Below are 27,316 nucleotides of genomic sequence, written 5' to 3'. Positions count from 1 at the left end.
TTGACCAACACTGGAGTAGGTTCAGATACATTCACGAGGCAGTGCATCCCCAGTACTTGCCAACAGTGCGTAACAGAGTTGTGATCGATCGCCCAAGCGGCTAACGAGCCGATCAGTGGTGAAGAGGATAAAAGTAAAAAGTAGATTAGGTATTACAGTCTTATGATATAATAAATGTAATATTTTATCTGTCAGAGAAGTGTTTTAACGTTCTCCCCGTTTCCTCCGGTACTAACACGGCTAGTGAGCGAATGCTTCTGTAATGTCATTTTTTTTTATAATGTTATTAATTACGTCAGTCGCGTGTTCATTACTAGCTTTCTGTAAAGTAATTTCTATATTTCTCATTACAGTTCAATATTACAACCACTGCTTTTCTTATCAAGTTTCAACATTAAGACTAAACATAAATAAAAGTTAAGTTAAAATGTGAGAAAAACAGTTATTCTCCTCGGCAACAAATGCATTTATGAATATCTTCACAATATCTGTAACATCATTATTCTCCATTCAACAGGACTAATTAAAACGTGGGGTTGGATCTGACTCCTAGATTAGATTATTATATCGAGTACATCATTAAATAAATGGTTTAATATGAAGGATCTAGCAACTCACCCGACGGGGACATCAACTTCATCAAGGTCAAGCCCAGTTTTACACCACCCAGCGGATGAAGGCGAGGCAGTTAGCAACTAGACTTCCCAGTGAACTGGTGAACTTAGTGGTCGGTGGGGTGACTAGGCGTCTAACAACACGTGTCTTCATATTAAACTGCAAAAGGTACCGTTGATTGAACGTTAATGAACTGTGTGGTGATAATTTTAAGGAATGCTCAGAGTATTCAGAGCCTTAAACGTTATTTATTCAGAATATGCAAATGGGATGAAAGATATACAGTATGTGGAAATTAACCAAGGATTTTCTCCAGTGTGAGGTACTACTGCCTGGGAAGATATTGGAAGCATAATGTGTTGTCTAATGGTAGACCCTGCTGCCATATGGCATCACGAAAATTGTCCCAGGTTGTTGATCTGACTTTCTGCCTCATTTACACACAATTGCAGGGTCTCAATTGTTTCTCTTACTTTGACAACACAACATACATGTATCGTTTCTCATTATTGATTTTGTATTTAATATTATATTTTTTTTATTATAGAATTTATTTATTTTTATTAATAATTATTTTATTTTTATTATAATGTTTATTTACTATTACTGTATTATTATTTTCATCATTATATTTTCGCCCACAGGCCCTGATGTGGGTCAGTGACCTGTGCCTAGGTGGACTAATTCCTGTAAAAAAGTACAATACACATTTATTTAAAAGGACAAATTTCATGGTGGTGGCTTACAATTAGGATATCACGTAATACAGAAGTTATAAGTTAAGACTTCACATAATTTTACCACAGGAAAATATTGATGTAGAAAAAAAACTAAAACAGGCTACTTTCGTCTTATCCCTGACCAAATTAGAGACGAATAGAGTTCAAGACTACCATATAAAACATGATGAACTTGAAGGAAGAGACAATTCCCATCCCAGGCACGTGAGAGAGCATGGCAAGGGGATAATTGATTTTGTAAGTCTGCCTCAACGCAGTCAACTGCCATTTTAACGGAATTTTGTTACAGCGTTGAATGTAACTAATGTTAGGGGCACTTTTGATTCTTATTGTGTAATATTTGATTGTATCGACTGCCAAATTGTCCAGAAACTAACAGAATATCTTCTTTTTCTATTTACCTGATTTCCCTGTACTGTAGCGGCCACCCTAATTAAGAGGTGACCCTACCTGGGAAAGAAAACCAATGGCTTGTGTAAGAATTCCTCATTGTTCTTGAAAGTCTTGTTCAGTGAGCTGGTAGACTTCCATTGGTCTACCATTCCATTCTTTGTGTGAAATCAAATAGTACTTCCTTCAGTTGCGAATCCAGGGAGGGGGCTTCTCATAAGACTCGTCTGATCTCAAATTAGACTAAGGGCAGCATCACACATGTACTGGCAATTTTCGCTTTCGACTAGTACTAGTGGATAATAGGCATATATACTAGTGAGGTATTGTTTGTATCTGGACGTCTGCGTGAATCGATGATAACATTTTCGGTGATAACCATATTGGTGATGAACAATGGCATCTGGAAGAGCTTCACACAGTTCATTGCACCTTTCAGAGTCAGTTTTTCCACTCGGTTGACGGATTCTTGCAGCTTTTCTTATTGATCTGAAAATTTCTTGGCTAATGGGATTGATTTTCTCCTTTGATGTTGGTGTAAAGCATTTGATGCAAGTGTATTCTTCTTAAGCTCTTTTTTTACTTTCAGTGGCTTCTCGTCCACCATTTCCACATCTTACTGAAAGACAAAGTGAGATAAAATGATAATATGGAGTGAGAAAAAAAGTTGAATGATTTGGTAAATAATTGCCAGTTTTAGACTTTCCGGCGGCCATTTTGGATTTCTAGGCATGATTATAGCATCAAAATGTAAAGGTAACGTCACCAGCGAATTTATCGTCCCCAAATTACTGGTAAAGAAGCCCTTAAAGATGTTTGTAGGCCAAATGGATCAATAGTTACATTTTTCTTAAATTTCACTTATGACGCATGGCGGCCATCTTTGCTTCCCATTATCGGGTACCCGCAACTGGATATCGCGCCTGTATTCGATGGTTTTTGGAAGATATACTGTAGGTACCAACTAACCAATCATAGCAGCAATTAAATAGACGGGGGGTGAGGGGGGTGGACCTTTTCGGTATCCGCTATATTGCAGCAGGGGCTACCATTAGACAAAACTAAAATTAAGAAAAGCTTAAATCCTACAGGTGAATATAGAAAGATAGGCATATATGCTACAGCAATCAAGAAAAGTGAATATCATGGGTGTGTATGTGTGAGAAGTGAACGTGTGTAGAGGCGTTTATAGCCACGGCCTTAATAACTACGTGGCTGACTCGCCAGCCTCGTACTGTACATTGATACTTGTAATGAAATTATGAGAGTTATGGAAAAATAATTACAATACTCTAATGCAGCTTAGAAATATAGGAAATAGAATATAACTACTGTATAATATAAGAAAAATGAAGAACATCGGTGTGTGTGTATATGTGGGAAGTGAATATATGTTGCGGCAGGGGTTACTTTGTTCTCTAATCTCTAGCTTCCTTGAGAACCGACCCAAGGCAGGTTGTTGTCCAGGGATCGACCTTTCGTTCTTTCTCTACCAAAGGTGGTGTCCCACAGGGTTCTGTTCTTTCACCTACTCTCTTCCTTCTTTTTATCGATGATTTACTTCACACTACAACTAATTTTATCCATTCTTTCGCTATTGATTCTACTAGTCACTCTTCTTCACATTTTCCCCTCCCCCTAACTCTCAAACTAGATCTGTTTCTAGCGCTGATATCATTACATCTATCAATGCGGATCTGTGCAGCATCTCCGAATGGGGAGGTAGAAACTTGGTTAAATTCATTAGTAATAAAACTCAGTATTTACTAATCACATTTTCCAAATTATATGATCTCCCACCAATCACATCTCAGGACGCTATCATTCTGCCAAACTCTAAAATATATATGCTAGGCCTCACCATTTCCTCTAACATGTCATGGAAGCCACACATCCTCAACATTGCTAAAGCTGCCTCCCGAAAGCTGGGAATGCTGTACAGATGCTGCAGCTACTTCATTCCTGAGTAATTGCTTCAAGTATTTAAGGGCTTCATTCGTTCTAACTTGGAGTGATGCTCTCATATCTGGGGTGGCTGTGGGCTCGAAACACACGTCTTGCCCGCCGTGCTCAGCATTTCTCTGTGGATGTCGGACACATTAGAGTAACCCATTACGGTACATCCTTCTTTCCTCACAGCCAAACTGTGGAATGCTCTGCCTTCTTCTGTATTTCCACACTCAAACAATGTCTCTCTTTAAAAAACTGGTTTTTCGGCATCTTCGTGGTATAGATTAATATAACCTTTTCCTTTTTCTATTTTTAATTTTTTTTTCTTTTCTTTTTTTTCGCCCCCGAGGCCCCGATGTGGGTCAATGACCTGTGCCTGGGTGGGCTATTCCCAGTAAAAAAATAAATAAATAAAAATAAACAGCAAACAGCATTTTTTTTATGCTTGGCTGAGCTCCCACCCGATGTGACGTCACGGCATACGTAACCGCGGCCAAGTAGCCCACCAGGGTTGCCAACTTAGCGACTTTGTAGCTAGATCTAGAGCTTTTTGTTTTTTTCTAGCGACATTTTAGAGCGATTTGCTACTTGTCGCAAATCTAGAGATATCCACAGAAATCTAGCGACTTTCTGGATACTTTTGGACTGTCCATGAAAACTCAGTTTTCCTAATTTCGAGCCATACTATATAGCAACGGGGTTACAGGGACAATAAATAATAAGAAAAGTTTAATACATTTGAATGGGTCGTGGTACAGAAGGAGGGACACGTCTATTTCCTGATCACTTGATGTCAGCCCGTACATGCATCTAACACCCTAAAATTGTGGTCAGAAGTGGTAAATTAGAGAGATGCGACAGGTGAAAACCCTTACCATGATCTGGCTGAAATTGCACTCGCTGCCTTATCTCTTCCGCATTCAAACGCAGATGTAGAGCGCACATTTAGTAATATGAACTTTGTGCAATCAAAATTGCGCAACAAAATGAAACTATCGACATTATAGGCAATTCTTACAATAGAGTATGGGTTAAAAAGACAGAACACCTGTTGTGCAAGTTATGAACTTCCTAGTGATATTTTAAGAAAGATAGGAACTGTGGAGGCATACAGTTACAAGAGAACCTGAACCAAGCACTTCACATGCTTCCAGCTCTACAGTTGTTCACACTACGAAGAGGACTGGGATGCAATTACTATTGAATAATAGGTAAGTGTGCACATTAAACTTTAAACAAAATAATATTTTTATTTTTACATAATGCATTTTATTTATACTCCGTCCATTATAGTCGGCATTATGAAAATATTATTTGCATCAAATTACTGAAGGGGGGGAATAATAGCTAGCGACTTTCCATGGAAGATTTAGCGACATTTAGCTACTTTTAGGTACCAGCCTAGCGACATTTGAAAATCCGAGTTGGCAACCCTGTAGCCCACGCCACACGTCTGTGAGTCAGCTGTTTGACTGCCCGAATTGCGCGTCGCCCAGTTACAGTTTGAGTGTGGAAGAAGCCCTTGTGCGTACATAAAAGTGCTATTGTATTTTATGATCTGCTATGTATTCATTTTATTGTTTATCATAGTAATAAATATGGAAGCTCATCCCCGTTACGCGCGGTATTCAAACTTACGATACTAGCTGATTTGGGAGGTATTTTCATTATTTCATTTTGGTGTCGGTTAGTTGAATATACCGTTTGCCTGGATAACTGGGATTCTAATATATTAAGGAGAGCCACCAGATTAGTGCCTGCATTACGGCACCTCGGTTATCCAGATAGAAGATCGCCTTCAACTGCCTAGCTTATACTGTGAGGTATATTTTGTGTTTGTGTTCACACTCAGAATGGGATGGAGGAAGGAAACTCACAATGCGCTTTCTGTATATATATTGTTGTACAGTGCAGTGCTTAGGAGTGACTAGGAGAGGAGAAGCTTGCTCAGAGGTCCTGTAGGGCGAGGAGGTTTCTGAGGAAGCTGGGTGGTGAGGAGCTGTGAGAGATGTTGCTGGGCCGGTATCCGAGTGTAGAATGGTCTCCCGGTCGTTGTTGTTGAGATTGTCGGACCGTAGTCCGACACGGGCCTTTGCCTATAGGCGGCCCGTTTGGTGGTTCCGGCTGGAGCTCCTGGAGCAGCCAGACCGGATTGGGATTAGAGGTGGTCCTACCTGCAGATTTGGAAGGATACTGCAGGTTGCAAGTGTGAGCGGACCCCCGATCAGTGGACGCTTACCACCAACCCCCACTCTTGGACGTGGTCGGTTTCGGAGTGGCGCGCCCCCCGAACTGGGGTCCGCACTTGCTGGGAGAGGATACTTTCTAAGCTATCTGGGTGGTGGGTATCGTGTGATGACCCGGAGAAGGTGGTGAATGTGGTTTGTTTGGGCCTTTCGGGTTAGAGTGGCCGCTGGTGTTGTGTGTGCTTCTTGGGAGTTTTGAGTTCTGTTTCGGAAGCTTTGTGTGACTTCGCAGTCGAGGAGATAGTGTTCAAGTGGGTTGGCTGCTGGCTCCTGACAGCAGGTGCATTCCATGACGTCATTTCCGATCATCTCCCGATCGATCGATCGATGGATGAAGTAAAGTATGAAGAAATCTTGATGCAGGTGCGTAGATTGGTGGTGCGGGAACTGGACTTGAAGAATAATGGTGGAACTTGGAGGGACTTGGGGTTGGTGGATAGTGCAGAAGAAAAGCGAGGAAATTGGAAAATAGTAGTAGAATGCTAGGTCTTGGGGCTCAACCCAAGTGCTTCTGTTTTCTCATGTTTGTGTTTCAGCTAATTTTCGTCTTAGGTGTTATATTTATGTCAGGTGTTTGTATGTTTAGCAAATATTGCAATTTTATGCCTTACATTTTCGTGTCTTATGTGCTAGCCAATGGTGAGGAGTCTAGGGCAGGTACTTGTGTTTCTGCCAAGAACATCCTATCTTTTTATGATCTAATGTTGTAAGTGGTTGGGCTGCCAAGGTTGTCACTGGGGTAACGTGGGGAGGGCTAACTAGAGTTGATAGTCCTGAACGCTCGTAAGGTAGTCCGGTGACAGTCGTGGTCGTTTCCAAAGGCGGAGACCCCCAAGGGGCGTTGCCCCAAAAAAGATTTCTGGGAAGGCCAGTGGTAGACAGAGAGGTCGAGTTGTAGTCAGGTCGTCAACAGTAGAAAGAAGGCTGGCTGCTTAGCAGTGAAGGGTCAGAAGAGAGGTCCGTCCACTACAAAAAACAGTGAAATTGTGGCTTTTTTAAATAATTTTCTATGAAAAATCGGCAGCGGGTATCACGTCAATAATTGCCTTATTATGAATGATTTAGTAATTATTGACGATAGGCTGATTTGGAAGTAGGAATTCCTTCTGCAAATCATATTTGTTTATACTGTACTGTAACTATTCTCAGACAAGATGGATGAGTTAATGGTGCTAGACAACTTCATCGCTGGGACAATGGTTCCATGTAAGCGCCTGTTAGACTCCTACAACCCCAGCACTGGTAAGGTTTGGGCAAAGGTGCCAGACTCGGGCAAGCTGGAGATAGAAGCTGCTGTGTCTGCAGCCAAGAGAGCATACCCAAAGTAAGTTCTGTATGTTCATCTAGGAATGACATTTTTCTCAATAATTTCAGTCAGATTAGCATCTTTCTTATCCATACTGTTCCAAGCAAACCTAGCATGAGTATGGGTCACTTGTGTACAGTATTACCTTCAAAGGAGGCATAACTGTGGTAAGGACAAGGAGTGTTATCCTTGTAAGACCTCGCATCCAAACTGAAGGGTGTACTGTTTGGGGTAAATATTTAGTAATTGCCAACACCTAGCTATATATTGAGTCATATAGGGAGAAAGAAAAAACAAATAATTTATTCTATAACGTTTTTGAAAGAAATTTATATTTTTAGAGTATTTTAACCGATGAAATTACCAACAATATTACTTGTTCAAAGTGCGCAGGACTTTGAAGTAGAGGGAAAACGTAGTGGTAAAAAAAAAAACATTTCTAACATTTAAAAATCCTAAAACTATACAATGCTTACCTTGATTATGTTTTCAGTGTTTAGTATGTGATGGTATTGTTTTCGGTACTAAGATGAAGAGGGACCCATAAACTCAAAAGCGATTCTTAATAGTTTTCAGGTTAGGTAAGGGTTTCAAAGGTTGTTTATTTGGTATTTTGCCCCACATTTTCCCTTCTCCTTAAAGCCCTACCCACTTTGAACAATTAATATTTTGGGTAATTTTATTGATTAAAATATACAGTACTTGAAAAATAAAAATTTCCGATGGAAATGCTATAGTGTACTGTAGAATAATTTGTTAGTTTCTTCTTTCTCCCTATATAAGACTCAATATATACAGGAGGTAAGTGTTGGCAACTACTAAATATTAACCCTGTACTGTAGTATACTTGCCTTTTATCAAATGCATACTGTTGACCATACAAAACTGCCATTAGTTAATGAAACGATGTCACATTAATAGATACTTTTTTCAATTTTTGGCCATGATCAAGTTTCCCTAATCTTTTAGTCAATCTTTGTGTTTAGCTCAGTTTAAATGGCCAGATTTTTTAGGTTTGTGTTTGGTTTTAAGTGATATTCAAGTGGAAGACAAAAGGTTTGTCCATCATTCTTTGTGTGTACTGTAGTTGGTCGAGCATGTCTGCCCAGAGACGAGCTAACTACCTCTTGAAAGTAGCTGACCTTCTTGAGTCAAGGCTGGAAGAGTTTGCTGTGGCAGAGTCCCAGGACCAGGGCAAGCCTGTGTGGCTGGCCAGAACCATGGACATGCCCAGGGCAGTCCTCAACCTCAGACACTTTGCTCATACCATTCCACACCAGCTCAACACGTGAGTTTTGACACACAAGATATTTAATATTATGTACTGTACTGTATACCAAAGTTTATATTGTATTCACAGATCTCTTTTACAGTTCTGTACAGTATTACATATAAAAGCTGTATCATAGTTGAGTACGGGTATTAACATCGCCCACAAAAGTATTTGCATCGGAAAGAAAGTACTGTATCATGATCATAAAGATAAGTGCAAAAACAAGCATGGGTTGTGATAATTTGGTTATCATACAGGTCAAGTGTGCAGCCTGAAGCTGGTGTTTTCAATTACACGATAAGAGAACCAGTAGGTGTTGCTGGTCTTATCAGTCCTTGGAATCTGCCATTGTATCTCCTGACCTTCAAGCTTGGCCCAGCCCTAATGTGTGGCAACACTGTTGTTGCTAAGCCATCAGAAATGACTTCTGTTACTGCTTACATGTTCTGCAAAATTCTTCAGGATGTTGGTAGGTTATTTCATGTACAGTATGGTCTTCAGTTACGCGGTCAATTGAACCCCCTGGAGGTCCTCGTAAACGAAATAACAGAACATATGGGATTAATTGAAATAGAGACTGGGCCGACCCCCAAACTCCACTTTTTCCGACACAATACGTACGTTGTAGTAAAAATAACATCTTAATTTTATGATGGTATGCACACACAATTAATATTTAAGAGAAATATCAATAATATTAGGTTTTTTAACACTTACGTTAGTAGAAAAGATGGCTGGGCACACGGGGATGGGGGGTTGGTTCCGAGGCAGAGGGCAGATTATTGGCCCTCACCTGTATCACTTGTATCAATTGTATCACTATCCACCACAGAGGCTTGCAGGGCCTCTTTGTCAAACCCCTCAAAGTCCATATCCTAACTATCACTATCACTGACTTGGGCTGGCTGTGGTGGGTGGCAGGTGAAGAACTCGGTAATGTTTTGCTGACTGGGCGACCTTGTGCGCACGCTTCCCGCGTAAATGATGGAATGAACCGTGTAAATAAAAATTGTCGGTCTGGCAAGGTGCCGCGTAAATGACCAAACGCGTAAACCAAATCCGCATAAATCGAGACTATACTGTATATGAAATTGAAATTCCTTCCTATGAATACTGTACAGTATATCCTTTTTATCACCACCTCCTAGAAGTTAGTACAAATATGTTTTTTTTTTTCAGCCTTATATAAGGAACAAAAAATAATTTAATGTGTTGCAGTACAGTAATCCTAAACAGTTTTAGGAATTTAGGTATACTGTACAGTATTTTAGGTCAATAAGTCAAGGTTGACATTTTATTGGTACTGTACTACCTGTACTGTTTAATTAGTATTCATCCCTTGCTACTGCTGTTGTTCCTCTCCCCTTCCCTTGTTTCTGTCATTGTTTTCTAATAATTCTTTATATCCTTTTATAAAATCACAACTTGACAGACTCCCTGGTTTCATAGCCTAACCTTCCCTAGAATATGCACCATTTTCATGTTTTTATGCTCCTTTGTACCCACAGATTTCCTGCTGTTCTACTGGTAATTTTTGCGACCTCTGCCTGTTTTATTGTATGTATATATTATACTGCCCGATTGGGGGTCACTAATACTAAGGGTAAATACTTAACTCTCATCTTAATTTCTAAGGGTCGCTGCCACCAGACCCCCTCTGGACAGCATGTAGCTCGTTAGGTAGCGTGCAGAGTGGACTAGGCATTGGGTTAGGTTTTCTATTGACCAGATCGATAAGGGAAAAGAAGGGTGAAACCATAACATGTCTTAATTAATTTATTCCTTATAAAGCATACTGGTAAAAAACATACACATGAATTGGTCTTCCTCGGAAGAACAACGAAAATGTTGGTTACCCAGATGGGCACCAGACTCTTACATTAATGGCGTGTCATCCACCTACTTATTGCATAACAATCTGTGACCACCTTACCTCGGTCATTCCTTCTTACACTATCCCTTAACACATCAGACTGCTCCACCTGTATGGAATATAGCACCGTCGGTTATCATACATAGTAGCACCATCTCAACACACATGTTACACTCCACCCCTGCAGGTATGGGACTCCTTGTAACTTTTAGGTATACACGACAGGCACCTCGTTCGCACACCGCCCTCGGTGGGTAAAGACGAGGGCTTCACCAAGAGACATACCAGTACTATTTCTACGCCTGGTATTATAGGTCGCTCCAAGTGACGACCGCAGAGTTTCTCACGGTCTCCTTATTTGTTACTACTCATTTGGAGTGGTGTGCTGGAAATCCACAGGTTCACAGTGGACTGGCATAGCTGGGAGTAGTCACCACCTGTTGGGACGCTCATAGGGATAATGGCTGCCGGGCAGCAAGGCACTCCGACCGCATGGAACCTGAGGTGACGGTAGAACGGAGGGTACTGAGGGCAGTGCCCTGCCGCTCGTCATCGCATAGGCCTACAGTTTCCAATCTTTAATTTTTATTTTTATTTCTTACGGTTCTCACCTGAACACTATTCGGTATATTGTCACTCATGCCGTATAAACACATATTTTAATTCTAAATTGCGCACTAAGGTCAGGTCTTGGTTTGCTAGTTCGTGGGTAAATTCATTGGGTTATAATATCAACGCGTCACACCCGAGGCGGGTACATGACGCACCTTAAAACAAAGGCTGAATGTTCATGGCGGGGGTGTATCAACTTCACTTAAAACTGTAATGAGGGATCCTCCTCTCACACATTGCACTATTTGAACACAGACATAAGATTCTCTGATCACTGTACCTGTCGTGGGTATATGTCACGTGAGGATACGAGGTGTATTAAGTTCATACCGACGCATACAAGATATTTCCTTTCAAGTATAGTTTCTGGGTCACTTCCAACACCTCACATAGTTCTGATACATTTATCCTTTTTCCAGATCATTGTTCTCATGTATTTTCATATGATATCTGTGGAAGTTATGTTCGCTACACGCTCACAGACGTAAATAGTATGACCTTCAAACCCTGATCCACACTTAGTCCTACAGTACACTAGTCCGGCTCAACTGGACTTTAACATTCATCTTATGGATACCCTGAGTTCTCCTTAATGCTATGAATACATACAATTAATATGATATAACTGTACCTGGGTACAATACAACACATGGTCTAGTAACATTGAGTAGGTGAGTTATCCTTTAGCAATGTTTCCCGTTTTCTGAAGTTTTACAAGCGCGGTGGATTTGAATGTTATATAGCGTAATATGAATTAAATGGGGTTTTTAGGAATGACAATGATGTGCGCAGTACAATATATATATATATATATATATATATATATATATATATATATATATATATATATATATATATATATATATAAAATGGAAACAACGGAGTTGTTTCATATATCATATCTTATCCACGTTTTCATATTTACATGATATATATATATATATATATATATATATATATATATATATATATATATATATATATATATACCCGGTATATATATATGAGCCCACTGCCTTGCCGGCAGTACACAGGATGCCAAATCCACCTAACTTTTTTCCCTCTTGTATTTCACCTCCCATTCTTTTATTTTGGGGGCTATTTCATGCGAGTGTGGGAGATGGCCACAAAATGGTAATAATGATAAGGATTTTTTATTTTTTGACTAATTACAGTAGTATGCCTTTGTTCATCATTATATTCCTTTTCTTTACTAGTCTTTTCTAGTCCCTCTTATTTGGGTGTACTGTATGTACTCTTGTTTAATCTCTACTTGTCCAAACAACTATTCAAGCCTACCCTCTTTTCTTTAATCAACTTTCTTTATGCTTGTAGCCCTATCTTATTTTCACTTTTAAGTTTGTGGATACTGATATTTTATGTTGAGGTTTGAAAATAATGCATTGTTTTTCCATCATGTGCAGATTTCCCAGCTGGTGTGGTGAATATGGTGTTTGGTTTGGGTCCCTCAGCTGGTGAGGCCCTAGTGACCCATCCTGATGTGCCTCTGGTGTCCTTCACTGGTTCCACAGTCACTGGCAGACACATTGCTCAAGCTACTGCTCCTATGTTCAAGAAATTATCACTAGAGGTAAATGTATCAATGCCTTACCTATATTAATATTTCAGTTTTCAAGGTAATTAGAGACTGAAGGAAAGAGTAAGCTCAATCAGGTTTATGTGAATTGTAAAAAAAAAACTTGTTGTAAAGTTTGTAGATGGAAACTGTAATAGTAATTTTCAATCAGAAAATTCAGTGATGATTTTTTGCTGAGATTGTTCAGTTTAGTGATTGTAATGACTACCCTAGTGTGAGTTTAAATTTATTTACTGCTTCACTACATAACTTTCATTATTGTTGGGAGAAACATAAGGACTCGTTTTTTGTCATGGAATGAAGGTACTGTATAATTGAGTTTGACTTTCTTAGATAAAATATGGATTAGAGAACAGACTCTGCCTTGCAGCTTATAAAACACCACCTGTCGTAGCACTCTACCTTGTAGCGGTGTATTGTCACAAGTACAGTCTCTAACAAAAGTCCTGTTGCTTCTTCTGCTACTCCATAAAAGGACATTTTCCTAAATTGTATTCTGTATCTATTCAATTTAATTTTCAGCCTTTCAGAAAGTACATTTAGATGCATTGGTAAAATCAAGTTATAGATTGTTAATTATCCCCCACATTCTAAAATTTTTGATCATGCGTCTGTAATGAGTTGTTACACTGAGTCAAAGATTCATGGGTTTTACTGAACTGTTTCATAGTAGCACAGTGGGGATCTGTTGATGATAAGGCCATTTGGTGTTGAGAAGCCATCAGCCATCACTTCTTATATCACTCTGCAGGGACTAGATTTAATTAGTTTTTGTACTCAAGATATTATTAACACAACATTACCGTGTGATACCTATATGGGCCACTTGTTATCAGTGTACCAGGGTTAGTGACCTTTAAGTTAGTGATTTCAAGATTTCAAAGGAACCATTAAGCTGGGTAGCTCTACAAGCTTAGAAGGGGGGGTAGTTAGAGAGACACAGACAGAGATGATTTCAGGAACCAAGATGTGTTCAAATCATATGACCTAAATCAACTAACACTGGATAGACCAATTGCCCAAAGAGCTAACAAGCTAATAATCTACAGAATGAGGTCAAAATCATGGAAAAATCTTTGTTGAACCGATATGACCGAGTCAAAGTTCACACACCATGATAGGGACTTGCTGATGGTAATTCTTAACTTGGTTTTTAAAGTGTTCATACATCTGCACAGTTTCACCAACACAATAAAAATGAACGACAAGATCCTGTTGCTGCAGAAAAAATTGGTGGTATAGTGTTGCGTTGGTGTGATTACCTGGGACTATGTCATACATCGTTTTCTGTGCTTTTAGTAGTTTATCCAAATGTATTGAGATGACTTGTACAAATGTAACAAATGTGTTTGCGTTGTGTGGCATTTAAGGAGGAAGACCAGGCAGGGGAAGCATAGGTGAGCTTGAGAAGTATGAATGTTGAGTAAACACTGAGGAATTCTGGCACAGGAACTCCGAGGGACTTGAGTCGGCGGAGGAGGTGGAGACGGAAACTGGAGGAATTGACAACTTCACTGAAGAGCGTTTTCCAATTTAGTTTATTATCTATAGTGATGCCGAGGAGCTTAGTGGAGCCTACAACCTGGAGTGTGTTGGGGCCTAAAGTAATGGAAGGGGTGGGACAACGTCGGAGGAGAGGTTGATGTGCATAACCATGGTCTTGGTATGGTTGGTGGTGATGCGGTTGTTAGTGGCCCAATTTTAGAGACTGTTCAATAAATCCAGGAGGGCTGTACAGTCGGGAGCGGAGTTGTTGACACTGATCCCAATGGTGGAGTCGTTGACATGTTTCCAGCGAGCAGGGGTTTCTCTTAGGGCTTCATTGATGAGCATAAGGAAGCAGAGCGGTCCCATCTTGGTGCCACAAGTGAGTGACTGAAAAGTAGACACATCTCCTTGGAAGCGTACGGCTTGGTGTCGGTCACTAAGGAAGTCTGTAAGTCATGGTATAAGACTTCTTCGAAACCCGAGGTCTATAGCTTTGCTGGTGATTAAATCATGGTCGACTATGTCAAATGCTTTGGTGAAGTCAATGAAAGCGACAGCCACAGACGTTTTTCGTTTTTCCAGATGGCGGTATATGTAGTTGAGAAAGCTGACAAGACAGTGAGTGGTGGAGGAAGTTTTCATATTGCCATATTGCCGAGGATCTATGGCACCTGCAATAAGCCCTGTCAAACACAAAGTTTTCACAGATTAAGCTGGGTATTGGGGTGATTGCAATGGGTCGTAGCTCATTTAAGGATTGTGGGCTGGTTGACTTGGGCACTGGTGACACATATGAGGTCTTCCAGTCAGCTGGGCATCTTATTTGGCTGAGGGAAGCATTGATGATGGAGCAGAGGGGTTTAGCTAGTTCCGGGGAGAACTCCTTGTAGAATTTGATTGGTAAGTCAATGGGGGTGGTGGAGCTCTTTAACTTCAGTTTGTCCAGACGTTTTGCAACTTCAAATTCTTCTACTAAGTCAGTGGGAAAGGGGGTTGATAGATAAGCAGGGAGATTGGTTGTGTCAAGCCGGGGGAGTGTCTGGCACATATTTGCGAAATGGTTGTTTGATTGCTCATCTGCTTCACCATTAGTGAGATGGCTAAGGAAGGGGAGGGAGTGTGTCTTATTGTTTAGTCCACAGAGTTCTTTAAGCTTACCATACCACTGACTGTTGTTGGTCTGCTTCAGGTGTTGCAACTTGGTTGGGTACAGAGTAGTGGGGCTTCTTTGCGGTGCGTATTTCGCGGATGATTTAGTTGCGAAGGGACCTGTAGCGGTTGTGGTCATTGAGATAAAAGGCGCTGTCTCTCTGTTGCATAAGTCTTTTGATCCGAGGTGTGATCCAGGGCAAGTCACCTGGGTGTGATCTGACAGACTTCTCGGGGAAGAAGTGGTGATGAGCTTCCGTGGTGGTGTTGATATATTTTATCCTTTTGGTATCCACGTCATCCTCACTAGGTACTTCAGTCCAGGGATGGTGAACTATCCACTGCTCAAAGAGACGCACTGCAGAGTCAGTAATCGACCTGTAGGTCTTGATGTAGGGTCTCTGTATTTGGCTGGTAGTGGCAGCTGGAGACCAGAGCACTGGTAGGTGTGTGCTACACTCGATAGGAGGCATTGGGTGTGGTGGTTGGTACTGGTCCGCTAAGTCAGTTAAAATAGGGTCAAGGGTATTTTGACCGTGTGTGGGGAAGTTCAAAACTTGTGATAGTGTGACAGCTGGTCCTGGATATTAGTGGTGTCAATTTCGTTGTCAGCCCCGCGTAATACTAGCTTGGCACATGGGTACCTAACTCTGAGGTGGTAATGAGGTGATTGATAAGAGTGTCACTGGTGGGTGAGTGAGGTGGATGGTATACCACATAGTATATGATAGAAGCAGTGTGGCGTGGATGGGCCCGTGGCACAACCTGTACCCATAATGCCTCTACATCAGCTGGGACTCGAACATCCAGGCAAGACGGGGGTGTGTGTATCTTAGTGTTGTGATAGCCTCTGTCAACATATTAATAGTAGTAATCATATGAATGGGCTATTCACATACAGTATAACTAACACTAATTGAATTAACAAGATAAACAGCAACTAAGCATACCTTATCGCATCCATCTCACGTGCTATATGACATTTTCATGTCCTCCACACACCATGTGCCCAGTCCTCAGCAGACTTAACCTCGATAGATTTGTTAAAGGAACTCAGTAAATTACCTCCTATATTCTCTCTTGAAAGGGTGGTTGCTTTTTATCGGTTGAGTTGGTATTGATATTCATAGAGTGTGCTATATTTTGGTAAATAATTAGAAAACCCATTTAGTGTTTGTGTGACTATAAAGTACAGTTAAACAAATTTTACTTTTTACTTTTATCTTCTTCGCCACTGATCTCCTTGTTAGCTGCTTGGGCGGTCAGTCACATCTCTGTTATGCATTGTTGGCAAGCACTGGCCATGCACCGGCTCTTGAATGTATCTGTACCTGTGCCAGTGTTGCGTTGGTCAAGCCTGGTCTTGAAAGAGCTCACACTCGGTATTGTCACAACACACACTGGCAGAAAGTTCCAAGAGTTTACAATAAATTGTAACTCCAAAAAAAGTTTGCCCTCACAATTTTCTGGACTTTTGGCTTCTACAACCTTGAGCTGTGACCCCTTGGGGAGGAGGCCACCGTCAGCTCCAGGTATGGACCCTCGACTTAGCAGTAGTGCCCTCTGAGATGTTTATAAACTTCAATTAGGTCACCCCTTGTCCATCTGTAGTATTAGATAGGCAGTTGTAGGCGTTCTAATCTCTCTTGATAACTGAGGTGCCATAGTATAGACACCTCTCTGGTGGCCCTCCTTCGGATATTTTCAATCAACTGACAGTCTTTAGCATATTTTGGGGACCAGACGGGGTGACAGTACTCCAGATAGGGAAGCACCTTTTTATATGACCTACTACAAGAGTTACAAGGTACCTGTTAGAGGGAACACCAGATAGTACAAGGCAATTAGTAGACCAGATTACCTGACATTCCATAACTAATTCAGTGTGTGTTTTTGTGTATGTATGTTAGTGTGTGTTAATGTGTATAATAATAATAATAATAATAATAATAATAATAATAATAATAATAATAATAATAATAATAATAATAATAATAATAATAATAATAATAATAATAATAATAATAATAATAATAATAATAATAATAATAATAATAATAATAATAACAATAATAATAGTAATTAATGGATTATTGAAAAAGTTCAGCTGCCTGAAGGCTAAAAATATACATTGGACAGAAATGACTTATTACATACAAAGACATGGGGTGGGTGGATCGCTTAGCAAAAGCTTTCATTACTGAAAGGAGAAGGAAGATGAATTGAACATACAAATTAAAGTTTACAGTTGAGGACAGGGGAGGGTCTCTTGTGAGGTCACGCGGTGCAGTAACTCGTGTGTGATGAGAACCTTTACTTGAATGTTGTTGATCTTCAGAACCCTAATTAAGTAGGAATATGTACAGAATGATTCTTATCTTTATCACTTAAGTACAGCACTGTACAGTATAACTATTTGCAGATGGGTGGCAAAAATGCTGCTGTCGTGTTCAGTGACTGTGATTTGGAGTCTTGTATAAATTCTCTTAAGCGGGGCTCCTTCATTAATCAAGGACAGGTTGGTACAGTATATCTTAATTACACATTTTGTTCACATTTTTGTATGAAAGGCTTATTGAAACTCGGTTAAGTGATTGTACAATTTTATCACTTAAAGCCAAAACCTCTAAGCTACAGCATAATCTCTCAAGTTTACCGGCACTGTACACACTTAGCAAAATGGGATAGCTTTTGTCAATTTCACTTAAAGGTCAGTGTGTGTGTGTCAGGTTCAGAAATGTCATTGTTTGCAATGTTACAGTAAATTTAGGTGAAAGAAATTAAAAAACATTTTATTTTTTATATCTTGGTGATATTATTTGAAGTGTTTTTGATGCCTTTCGTGATCAGCTATCATTGCAATTAATCATTGTTAAAGTCATTATTTTCTCAGCCAATTCATTTATATTCCTAGTAAATAAAAACCAATCAAAATTATTCCAGTTGAAATTTCTCTGTAGTTGAAACATCTGAGACAGGTGTTTGTAATTGCTGTCTCTTATTTTTATCTTTAGTTACTATTTTTTTTTAATTTACTGTGGATTTATTTTAATATTTGAGACAAATAATAATTTTGCTGTAACCTTTTACTTTCAGTGCTTCAGTACCTTAAAAATGAGATACATTTTACTTGTACTGTACTTGCGTACATTGACATTTGGATACTTTTACTTCTACTTGAGTAATATTTTGCCAATGTAACAATGTAACTTTTACTTAAGTAACTAAGTCCAGTACTTTTACAACTCTGGTAAACTTGTCATAAAAGGTTTACAATTGGATAGGCCTGTATATACAGTAAACTATGTACCTATAGTTATACAGTTCAACATGAGTATAGACAATATATATAGGTACTACTGTACACGGTGTACATAGATTGTGGGAGTATAGTTTTCTTTGTGCCTAGACATTGCAGGTATATAACAATGGTAAACAGTAAATTAATTTGACCAAGGACAGCTGACAAAGTTGTCAGGTACACTACTGAATTATCTATTTTCCCTATTCCAGGTGTGTTTATGTACTTCAAGGATATTTGTACAGCGATCACTTTATGAAGAGTTTTTAGAGAAGTTTGTGGCTGTGACCAAGTTAGTATTAATTTCCATTGAATAAGTTGGAGTAGATGGAGTACAGTATGTGCATATGTGGAGTACAGTATGTGCATGTGTGGTGTACAGTATGTGCGTGTGTGGAGTACAGTATGTGCATGTGTGGAGGACAGAATGTGCATGTGCAGTGCCATTTGAAAATTTTATTATTCAGTATGCCTTGACCCCCTTCAGTATGGGGACACCATTTTTAATATTTTATTTGGCCAACACCAGACGATGTTGTTTTACTAAGAGGTGACCCCATACACAAGGGGTTAAGATACTGTATATTTATTTGATACTAATTTTTTTACAGGGAGCTGCGGGTAGGAAATCCATCAGATGAGAGTGTGTTCATGGGGGCACTCAACTCTAAACCTCACCTTGAGAAAGTTCGCTGCTATGTTAAGTATGCCATAGAGGATGGTGGCACAATAGTGTGTGGGGAGACCATTGATAGCTGTGTTCTCTCAGAGGAAAACAAGAATGTAAGTAGTAATTGTTTTTGAACTCATAGGTGGGATTTACATTCAATAAATAAGTCTCCAGGGGTGTAGCGGGCAAGCAAATACATCACTTTTTTCATGGCCAAGTGTTGTCTGTCACTGTATGTGCATCAGGATAATCCAGTTCACCCATCTGTGAGTGGGTACCTAACTTTACAGTTGAGGAAGTGTGGTGCTGATCACACTGCTTCCATGTGTATTAAAATATGCTTAGCTACATTATACTATATCCACACTGCTCTATTAGGACCCATTTTCAAGTCTCCATCCTAGAACTTAATTTTTTATGCATTTTTTGTCCCATACACCTAGACTAGGGATGATGCCTTAACAAGTACCGACTGTGGAGTAGCCGTATCCATTTGTCAATGAAGAGAGATTTTATTAATTTTTCAACTGATATTGATGGCATCTTTTGAGAAAATAAGTTACCCTCTTCTTGCTTGAAGACTGAATATTTGTCATGCAAACAAATACGACTAGATTATAGATATTTTCTATTTCTATTGGACTAGATTTTTTCCTCCATATCTGAGGTTAAACAGGAGAGGTCATAGAATGCTAAGAATGGGGGGATCCTCACCACTTCAGTCATTCAGCATCATAATAGGAGAAGCTTATAAATAAATGCTATACTATACTGTATATGCCCACTGGTTCTTTGACTACAAGATCATTACATACAGGGGTGAAACATGTGGTGGTTGACAGAAGTTAAGAAAAAAATCTCAGAAATTGAAGTGATGTTTTGCAATAAATGAGCAGGACAGAAGGATGCATTATACTGCCAGATCTGGGGTCACTAAATCTAAGGGGATAATTTAACTCTAATCTTAATGTCTAAGGGTCGCTGCCACCAGACCCCCTCTGGACAGCATGTAGCTCGTTAGGTAGCGGGCAGAGCGGACTAGGCATTGGGTTAGGTTTTCCATTGATCAGATCGATAAGGGTAAAGAAGGGTGAAACCATAACATGTCTTCATTGATTTATTTCTTATAAAACACACTGGTAAAAAAAACACATACAACCACACTGTGGACCATAATTCCAAGGCCTGTCCCAGGGTATAACACTGGCGCCTCTAACAACTGTTGTTGTGGTCGGTTACACTCCGACCCGAGATGGGTTTGGGGTCCTTGGCCCACGAGGTAGAGTAGAGCCGATTAATCATGACGAATCAGCGCCATCACTCCTATATTGACTACTGCTGGGTATCCACCGGCTCCGAGCGACCGGTGGGTTTCAATTAAGCCCACCCTTGATCTGGAGATAAACGGGAATCAGCGTCAGGGAACCGAAACATGACAACACCAACAAACTCTCTTGTCCAGACGACAGACGCATTTACGTTATATTACTTCTACACTGGGTGAATGACAATTCAACTGTTAAATCATGAACACTGGTGAACACTGATAATCACTACAATTGACTGAATTAACTGAATGGCTAGGAAACACAGAACATACCTGGAGATAAACGGGAATCAGCGTCAGGGAACGCTGATTCCTCACCAGCTCGAGTTTATATACCCCTGAGTTGCCAGTGATCGCCACTCACACAATGACCATAATTACAAACAAACTAACTGTTACTCATTCAAAGACGACCCTCAGTTGACAAAGGTCTGGCGAATTACTTGGGTTGATTTACACAGACTAATTCAAGATTGAGCTTCCCAGGAGAAAGTGGAATAAACAACGCATTGATAACTGTCTTCACAAAGGCGGGGCTTACTGAGGGATCGCGAGGATAAACACGCACCAGAGATTCTACAAGCGCGGTGGATTTGAATATTATGTAGCGTAATATGAATTAAAACGGGTTTTTAGGAATGACAATGAGCTGCGCAGTACAGCATGCTAGGTCCAGGAATCGCATGGTGTTTTAAATGAGTATGTCCAATCCAATAGTGGCTTAAATTTTGCTGCATTGAATCTGCTGATCCTATAGCGATCCAAATAACCCGACATATAGTGATCCAAATGACCCTACATATAGCGATACAAATGTTCCTATTGTGTTTCAAATGATGTACTGATTCAAATGATCATGTGGTAATCTGAATTATTTGATTGTGGTCCAAATGAACCTGAAGTGTCCTGTGGGAAAGTATTTCTTGTAACTCGGTTTTATCACCAATGGTTGGTTATTTTGCACCATTCGCATTTCCCTTGTTATACTACAGTATAATATACCATTCTTCCCATATTTATTAAACATCCACTTGAAACCTGGCTTCTCCATTATTTTAGGGATATTTCATGAGGCCAACTATTATCACTGGATTGAGTGATGACTCCCGCTGTATGCAAGAAGAGATCTTTGGTCCAGTAACATGTGTTGTTCCCTTTGACACTGAGGAAGAAGTGATTACTCGTGCCAACAACACATCGTTTGGCTTGTGTGCATCAGTGTGGACCTCCAACTTAGGACTGGCGCATCGTATGGCTCATAAGCTGAAGGTGAGATGTGACTTTTGAATTGTAAAGTTAGTGAACTACAATTATACAGCTTTAACTAAGAAACAAAACTCACTTTTGTTGAGTAGCTTTGTGGTGTCAAAATGTATTTCTTTTTAATTTAATTTATTTTCAAAATATATTTAGAAGCTGCATGATAATTTTCATATTTATTACAGTACAATATTATCATATACTAGTTCAATGACATAAGTTTTGTGTTTTTTTCATCTTTCTCCAGAATTATCTTATTTGCCTAATGGTCACCCAACTAGTGGTGGCCATGCCAAGGGTAGGAGGCTCGTGGCCTGTGCAGGCTCCCTCTATTGTTCTTGACAACTTCGTCTCGGGTTATTTTCAAGCCCATTACTGCTTTTAATTCCACATGTTGAGCTGTTAGACTGTTGTATTGATCTACCAGCCTCTGTGTGAAGAAATATTTCCTTATGTTCACTCTATATGATAACTTGGCAGCCTGTAGTTATGTCCCCTCGTGTTGGTGGTGCGTGACATCCCAAAAACATGCCTCTATGTCTCTGCCTTATTTTTTTTCTTTTCTCCTTTAGGGAGAGACATTTCATATATTCTATATGATTTTATACAAATACAGAACTGTATGTATATCTTTCTGAATATATATTCGCATCAATATATGTTTTATCCTTTAAAGGTGGGGACTGTATGGACCAACTGCTGGGTTATACGAGATATTGATATGCCTTTTGGAGGAGTCAAAGGCAGTGGGATAGGTCGTGAAGGCACGGTCGACTCCATGGAGTTCTACACGGAGGTCAAGACAATCTGCACTAAAATATCTTAAGGAGGTGATAACAGAATTGTACTTGGTGTGCATATGTAGAAATTGTCATCACACTTACTAGAATGACACTATGTAGATTGTAGAGTAAGGTAGTTAAATGGTGAAGAGTCTGTAATACAACAGTGATGGGATTGATGAATATAATAACTATGTTGATTGTTGTCATTAATAATTGTAGTAGATAAGAGATATATTGCCACTGCTTATTCTTGTACTGTAGGGGGTGTCCACTTGAAAGCTATACAGTACAACTTTGAATCCTGGCGTGTCCTCATTTTCAGCTTCTTGATTTTGGGGTTGCTCAGCTACCTGCAGTCACCTGGAACACACACACACCAAAAAATTTGATGTAATAAACTTTTAATGTTGCTTAACAATATGCAAAAACCTGCACAAAATTATACAATCCCTTTTGGAAGTTATGCTTGTTCAGAGTTATCAAGGGTTCATGTGGACACCCTGTATTGTTCCTTAGTGGTGGCTTGAGAAAATATTAGTAGAAAAAAGTTGAAATTAACTCATTTTAAAAGGAATTAGTGGTGAATTTAAATGTTGTGTTTTGTCAAGCTGTTCTATGTTTGAACAGTACTGATAAGTAGGAAAAAAAATTATGTATATCTTACACTGTGGAGCATATTGGTAATGAGTTAGTTAATGATAGTCTTAGATTTTATTATGTTTGGTGATGGGTCAGTTCCGTGCCTGGGAATTTTATTTTGTGTAAATTGAGAGCTAATGATTTCTTTATATTTGAAGTCACAATAATATGGTTTCTTAAAGTCATGTAGTATATAGTTAAAGCATATGCAATAATTAAAAATGCCTGCTTTAGTCTCTATAATTAATTGTCACACTTATTATTCCATTTTGTGGTGGATGTGGACATAGTACAGGAATAACATTTTTTTATTTGAGGATTGGATCTCAAATTACAGAACTTTATACTGTATTTGGTGGTGTTACAGGATATTGTAAAAATCTGTTATCATATACAACCTCAGATAATCCTTTACAATACAAACAAATGTGGAGAGAGATGTCGTGTTATTCATTACCTCTGTACGTTGTGGTTCCCAGATTATTCATTGGATGACATTACTGATATTCCTCTTGAACACCATATTATACAGTAGTTACCTCATTTTTCATTAGGATGGTGAAGTTACCATCCTGGACTAGTTGTTCATTGGTGCTGGTACTACAGGTAGGTCTAAATCCCCATTAAAGAGGCAGTGTGTAATTGATGTCCAGTGAGGTGGTAGTATGGTACCTGTACTAGCAGTATAACCATATTACCATTGACTCATAACAAAAACTCTACATGTTCACCAGTATCCAGACCATGAGAGAAGAATAGCCTATTTTATCTCAACCCATGTGTGATGTGTGACACCTTGCTCAGGTGGTTGATCCCGAAGGTAGACTCAAATATTTTCTATGGGGACTGGATTGTGGGTCATTTCCTTTCCTCTTTGACCTCTTCAGACCTCCATACAAAATAAATATGTTTGAAAAATATATACAGTAGACCCTTGCCATTCGCGAGAGATCGGTTCCATGAAATGGCATGAATTGGCACAACCACAAATTGCAACTTATACTACCTTAGTGCACTACTGTATACCTATACAGTAAGTCCTCGCTTAACGTCGGGGTTATGTTCCTAAAAACGTGACATTATACAAAACGACGTTAAGTGGATCAATTTTACCCATAAGAAATAGATAAAATACGGGAATTACGTTCCTGAGCCTCCCTTTGCCCCATGAAAAACATTACATATACAGAAAATCATTGCCATTTCTATAGAAAATATTATATAGATATATAACTATTAAGTTTGTGTTGGTACGCACCGATGGGCTGAGGTGGTGGAGCGAGTGTGAGGTGGGTAGTGAAGCGTAGGAGACGGGAGCTGAGGCGAGTGGTGAGTCACTGAGACTGCAGCTGCCTCCTCCTCCTCCTGCGCTGACTGAGGTTCCTCCGCCGCTGTTTGCTCCTCCTCCGTTGAAGTTTGCTCCTCCTCCATTGTTGTTTGCTCCGCCTCGGCTGCCATTTGTTGTGAAGAAGCTGCTTCTGCCGTCCTGCAACGAACAAATGACTCCAGTGTTGACTGCTTGGTGCTACTCTTCTTCTCTTTATAGATCTCAGTGTAACAACCAAGACTGTCATCAATGCTGCGTTGAACCTTTGAGCTATGCTCTCTGTTTGGGTCGTCATCTATAAGGATTTGCATTGCTTGCTGGAACATGTTGAACGATTCTGCCATCCTCTTGGAAGTTAGCGTTCGTTGAGGTTCTTCTTCTTCGTCGTCGTCGTCTTCAACAGGACTGTGTTCTGTTAGATGTTGCAGATCTTCGTTGGTGAGCTCTTCTGTATGGGATGCCAGGACGTCCTCAATATCCTCTAATTCCAGCTCATCAAAGCCTGTCTGTCTAGCCAAGCTGAGGATATCCCCATTCACAGCTGGGACTAAGTCTGGTGAGCCTGTCCAGCATAATATGTAAAGTACTTGAGAGTATTATCAGAGATGCCGCAATGGAACATCTAATATGAAACAACCTTGTAAAAGATTGCCAACACGGTTTTATGCCGGGGCGCTCTTGCTTAACACAATTGCTCAAGGTATTGGATATTTGGACCCATATTCTGGAACGGGGTGGTAATATCGACAATATTTACCTAGATTTTGCCAAAGCTTTCGACAGTGTACCCCACGATAGGCTGAAAATCAAACTGGAAGGCTACGGAATTCGGGGAAATGTCCTAGCGTGGATAGAAGACTTTCTACATGATCGCAAACAGTGTGTGGTGATTAATGGCACGAATTCGTCATCTGTACCTGTCACAAGTGGGGTACCACAGGGCAGTGTATTGGGCCCACTGTTGTTTGTTTGTTTCATAAATGACATGCCTAACGTTGTACACTCCTCCAAACAAATGTTTGCCGATGACGCCAACGAGATGAAGAAACTACACTAGTTGAGACTGTGTGTGAGAAGGACCTAGGTGTGTATGTTGACAATGAGCTGAAGTTCTCGGGCTATTGTGAGAAGAAAGTAAATCAGGCAAATAAATTATTGGGTCTTATAAGAAGGTCGTTCAGATATCTAGACGATCCGTCCCTCGTAACGATCTTCAGGAGTAAAGTGCTTCCCCATCTGGAGTACTCTCACCCCATCTGGTCCCCGAGATATGCTAGGGACTGTCAGTTGGTTGAAAATGTTCAAAGGAGGGCCACCAGTCTAGTGCCTGCACTTCGGCACCCCAGCTACCCTGAGAGATTGGAGCGCCTGAACTTGCCTTGCTTAATATTACAGACGGGCAAGGGGGGACCTAGTTGAGGTGTATAAGCATCTCAGGGGGCACTACTCAGTTGAGTGTCCTTACTTGGAGCTGGCGGACGCTCGCCCCACAAGGGGTCACAGCTCAAGATTGAAGAAGCCGCAAGTCCAGAAAACCGTGAGGGCAAACTTTTTCGGAGTGAGGGTTGTAAACTCTTGGAACAATCAACCAGAGAGTGTTGTGACGGCACCGAGTGTGAGCTCTTTCAAGACAAGACTTGACCAACACTGGAGCAGGTTCAGGTACATTCAGGAGCCAGTGCATGCCCAGTATTTGCCAACAGTGCATGACATAGACGTGACTGATCGCCCGGGCGGCTAGCGAGCCGATCTTTTGGTGAAGAAGATAAATGAAAAGAGACGTGACCGATCGCCCAAGCGGCTCACAAGCCGATCAGTGGCGAAGAGGATAAAAGTAAAAGTACATGATGATTTCGTGCCATAATCACCACACACTGCTTGCTGTCATGTAGAAAGTCTTCTATCGACGCTAGGACATTTCCCTGAATTCCGTACCCTTCCAGTTTGATTTTCAGCCTTTCGTGGGGTACACTGTCGAAAGCTGGCGGATGCTCGCCCTACAAAGGGTCACAGCTCAAGATTGAAAACTGTGAGGGCAAACTTTTTCGGAGTGAGAGTTGTGAACTCTTGGAACAATCTGCCAAAAAAGTGTTGTGACGGCACCAAGTGTAAGCTCTTTCAAGACCAGACTTGACCAACACTGGAGCAGGTTCAGGTACATTAAGGAGCCGGTGCATGTGTGGGGTATGGGATATTTGGGTTCACACTCAGGATGGGATGGAGAAAGGAAACTCACAATGTGCTCTCTGTATACATGTTGTATTGGATGTACAATGCAGCTTGGTGCTGGGAAGTGGCAGCGTGGTTACAAGCGTGATGTAGAGAGAGCTGGTTGGTGAGGATGCTCAGAGGAGGACAGCTTGTGGGTCGCCATGCTCGCCGGCGGGAGCGAGGGCCGCCAGGCAGCGGTGGAGGAGGAGGAGGTGTTGCTTGCTGCGGCTGTAGCTAGAAGAAGAGAGCTGGTTAGTGAGGGTGCTCAGAGGAGGACTAGCTTGTGGGTTGCCATGCTATCCGGCGGGAGCGAGGACCGCCAGGCAGGCGGAGGAGGAGGAAGTGTTGCTTGCTGGTTGGTGTAGGTAGAAAAGAGAGAGGTCACCACGAGGTCAGGTCTTTTATAGCGGAGGTAGGCATGGGTAGATAGTTGACCCCTGCTCCGTGGGCGGCGCGGGTTGACCTAGACCACGAGGCATACACTGTGGAATTCGCGGGGTCGGCTACTCAGCGACAAACAGCGTTTGTAGGGGAGAAATCCACTAAACATGCCTAGT

The 27,316-nt window shown here is 40.6% G+C and overlaps 1 protein-coding gene across 2 annotated transcripts; it reads left to right on the top strand.

The window, feature by feature from the left end:
- The first annotated feature begins 645 nt into the window (after window positions 1–645).
- On the top strand, window positions 646–23,658 carry LOC121876477 (2-aminomuconic semialdehyde dehydrogenase-like). 2 transcript variants are annotated; one of them, XM_042381577.1, is made up of 10 exons: window positions 646–783; window positions 7,091–7,265; window positions 8,335–8,535; window positions 8,778–8,989; window positions 12,430–12,596; window positions 17,662–17,757; window positions 18,753–18,832; window positions 19,152–19,323; window positions 21,597–21,806; window positions 22,474–23,658. In XM_042381577.1, the coding sequence occupies exons 2-10, from the start codon at window positions 7,096–7,098 to the stop codon at window positions 22,621–22,623; spliced, it is 1,458 nt and encodes a 485-aa protein (XP_042237511.1). In that variant the 5' UTR covers window positions 646–783; window positions 7,091–7,095; the 3' UTR covers window positions 22,624–23,658. The 2 variants fall into 2 exon arrangements, with proteins under 2 accessions (XP_042237511.1, XP_042237512.1); XM_042381578.1 differs by lacking the exon at window positions 646–783 and adding an exon at window positions 5,124–5,219.
- Window positions 23,659–27,316: the final 3,658 nt, after the last annotated feature.

This window comes from Homarus americanus, unplaced genomic scaffold (genome assembly GCF_018991925.1).
Source record: "Homarus americanus isolate GMGI-L3 unplaced genomic scaffold, GMGI_Hamer_2.0 scaffold31742, whole genome shotgun sequence".
NCBI classification, from domain to species: Eukaryota; Metazoa; Arthropoda; class Malacostraca; order Decapoda; family Nephropidae; genus Homarus; species Homarus americanus.
The sequence above is the reverse complement of the archived record's forward strand: the minus strand, read 5'-3'. Positions and strand labels throughout refer to the sequence as shown.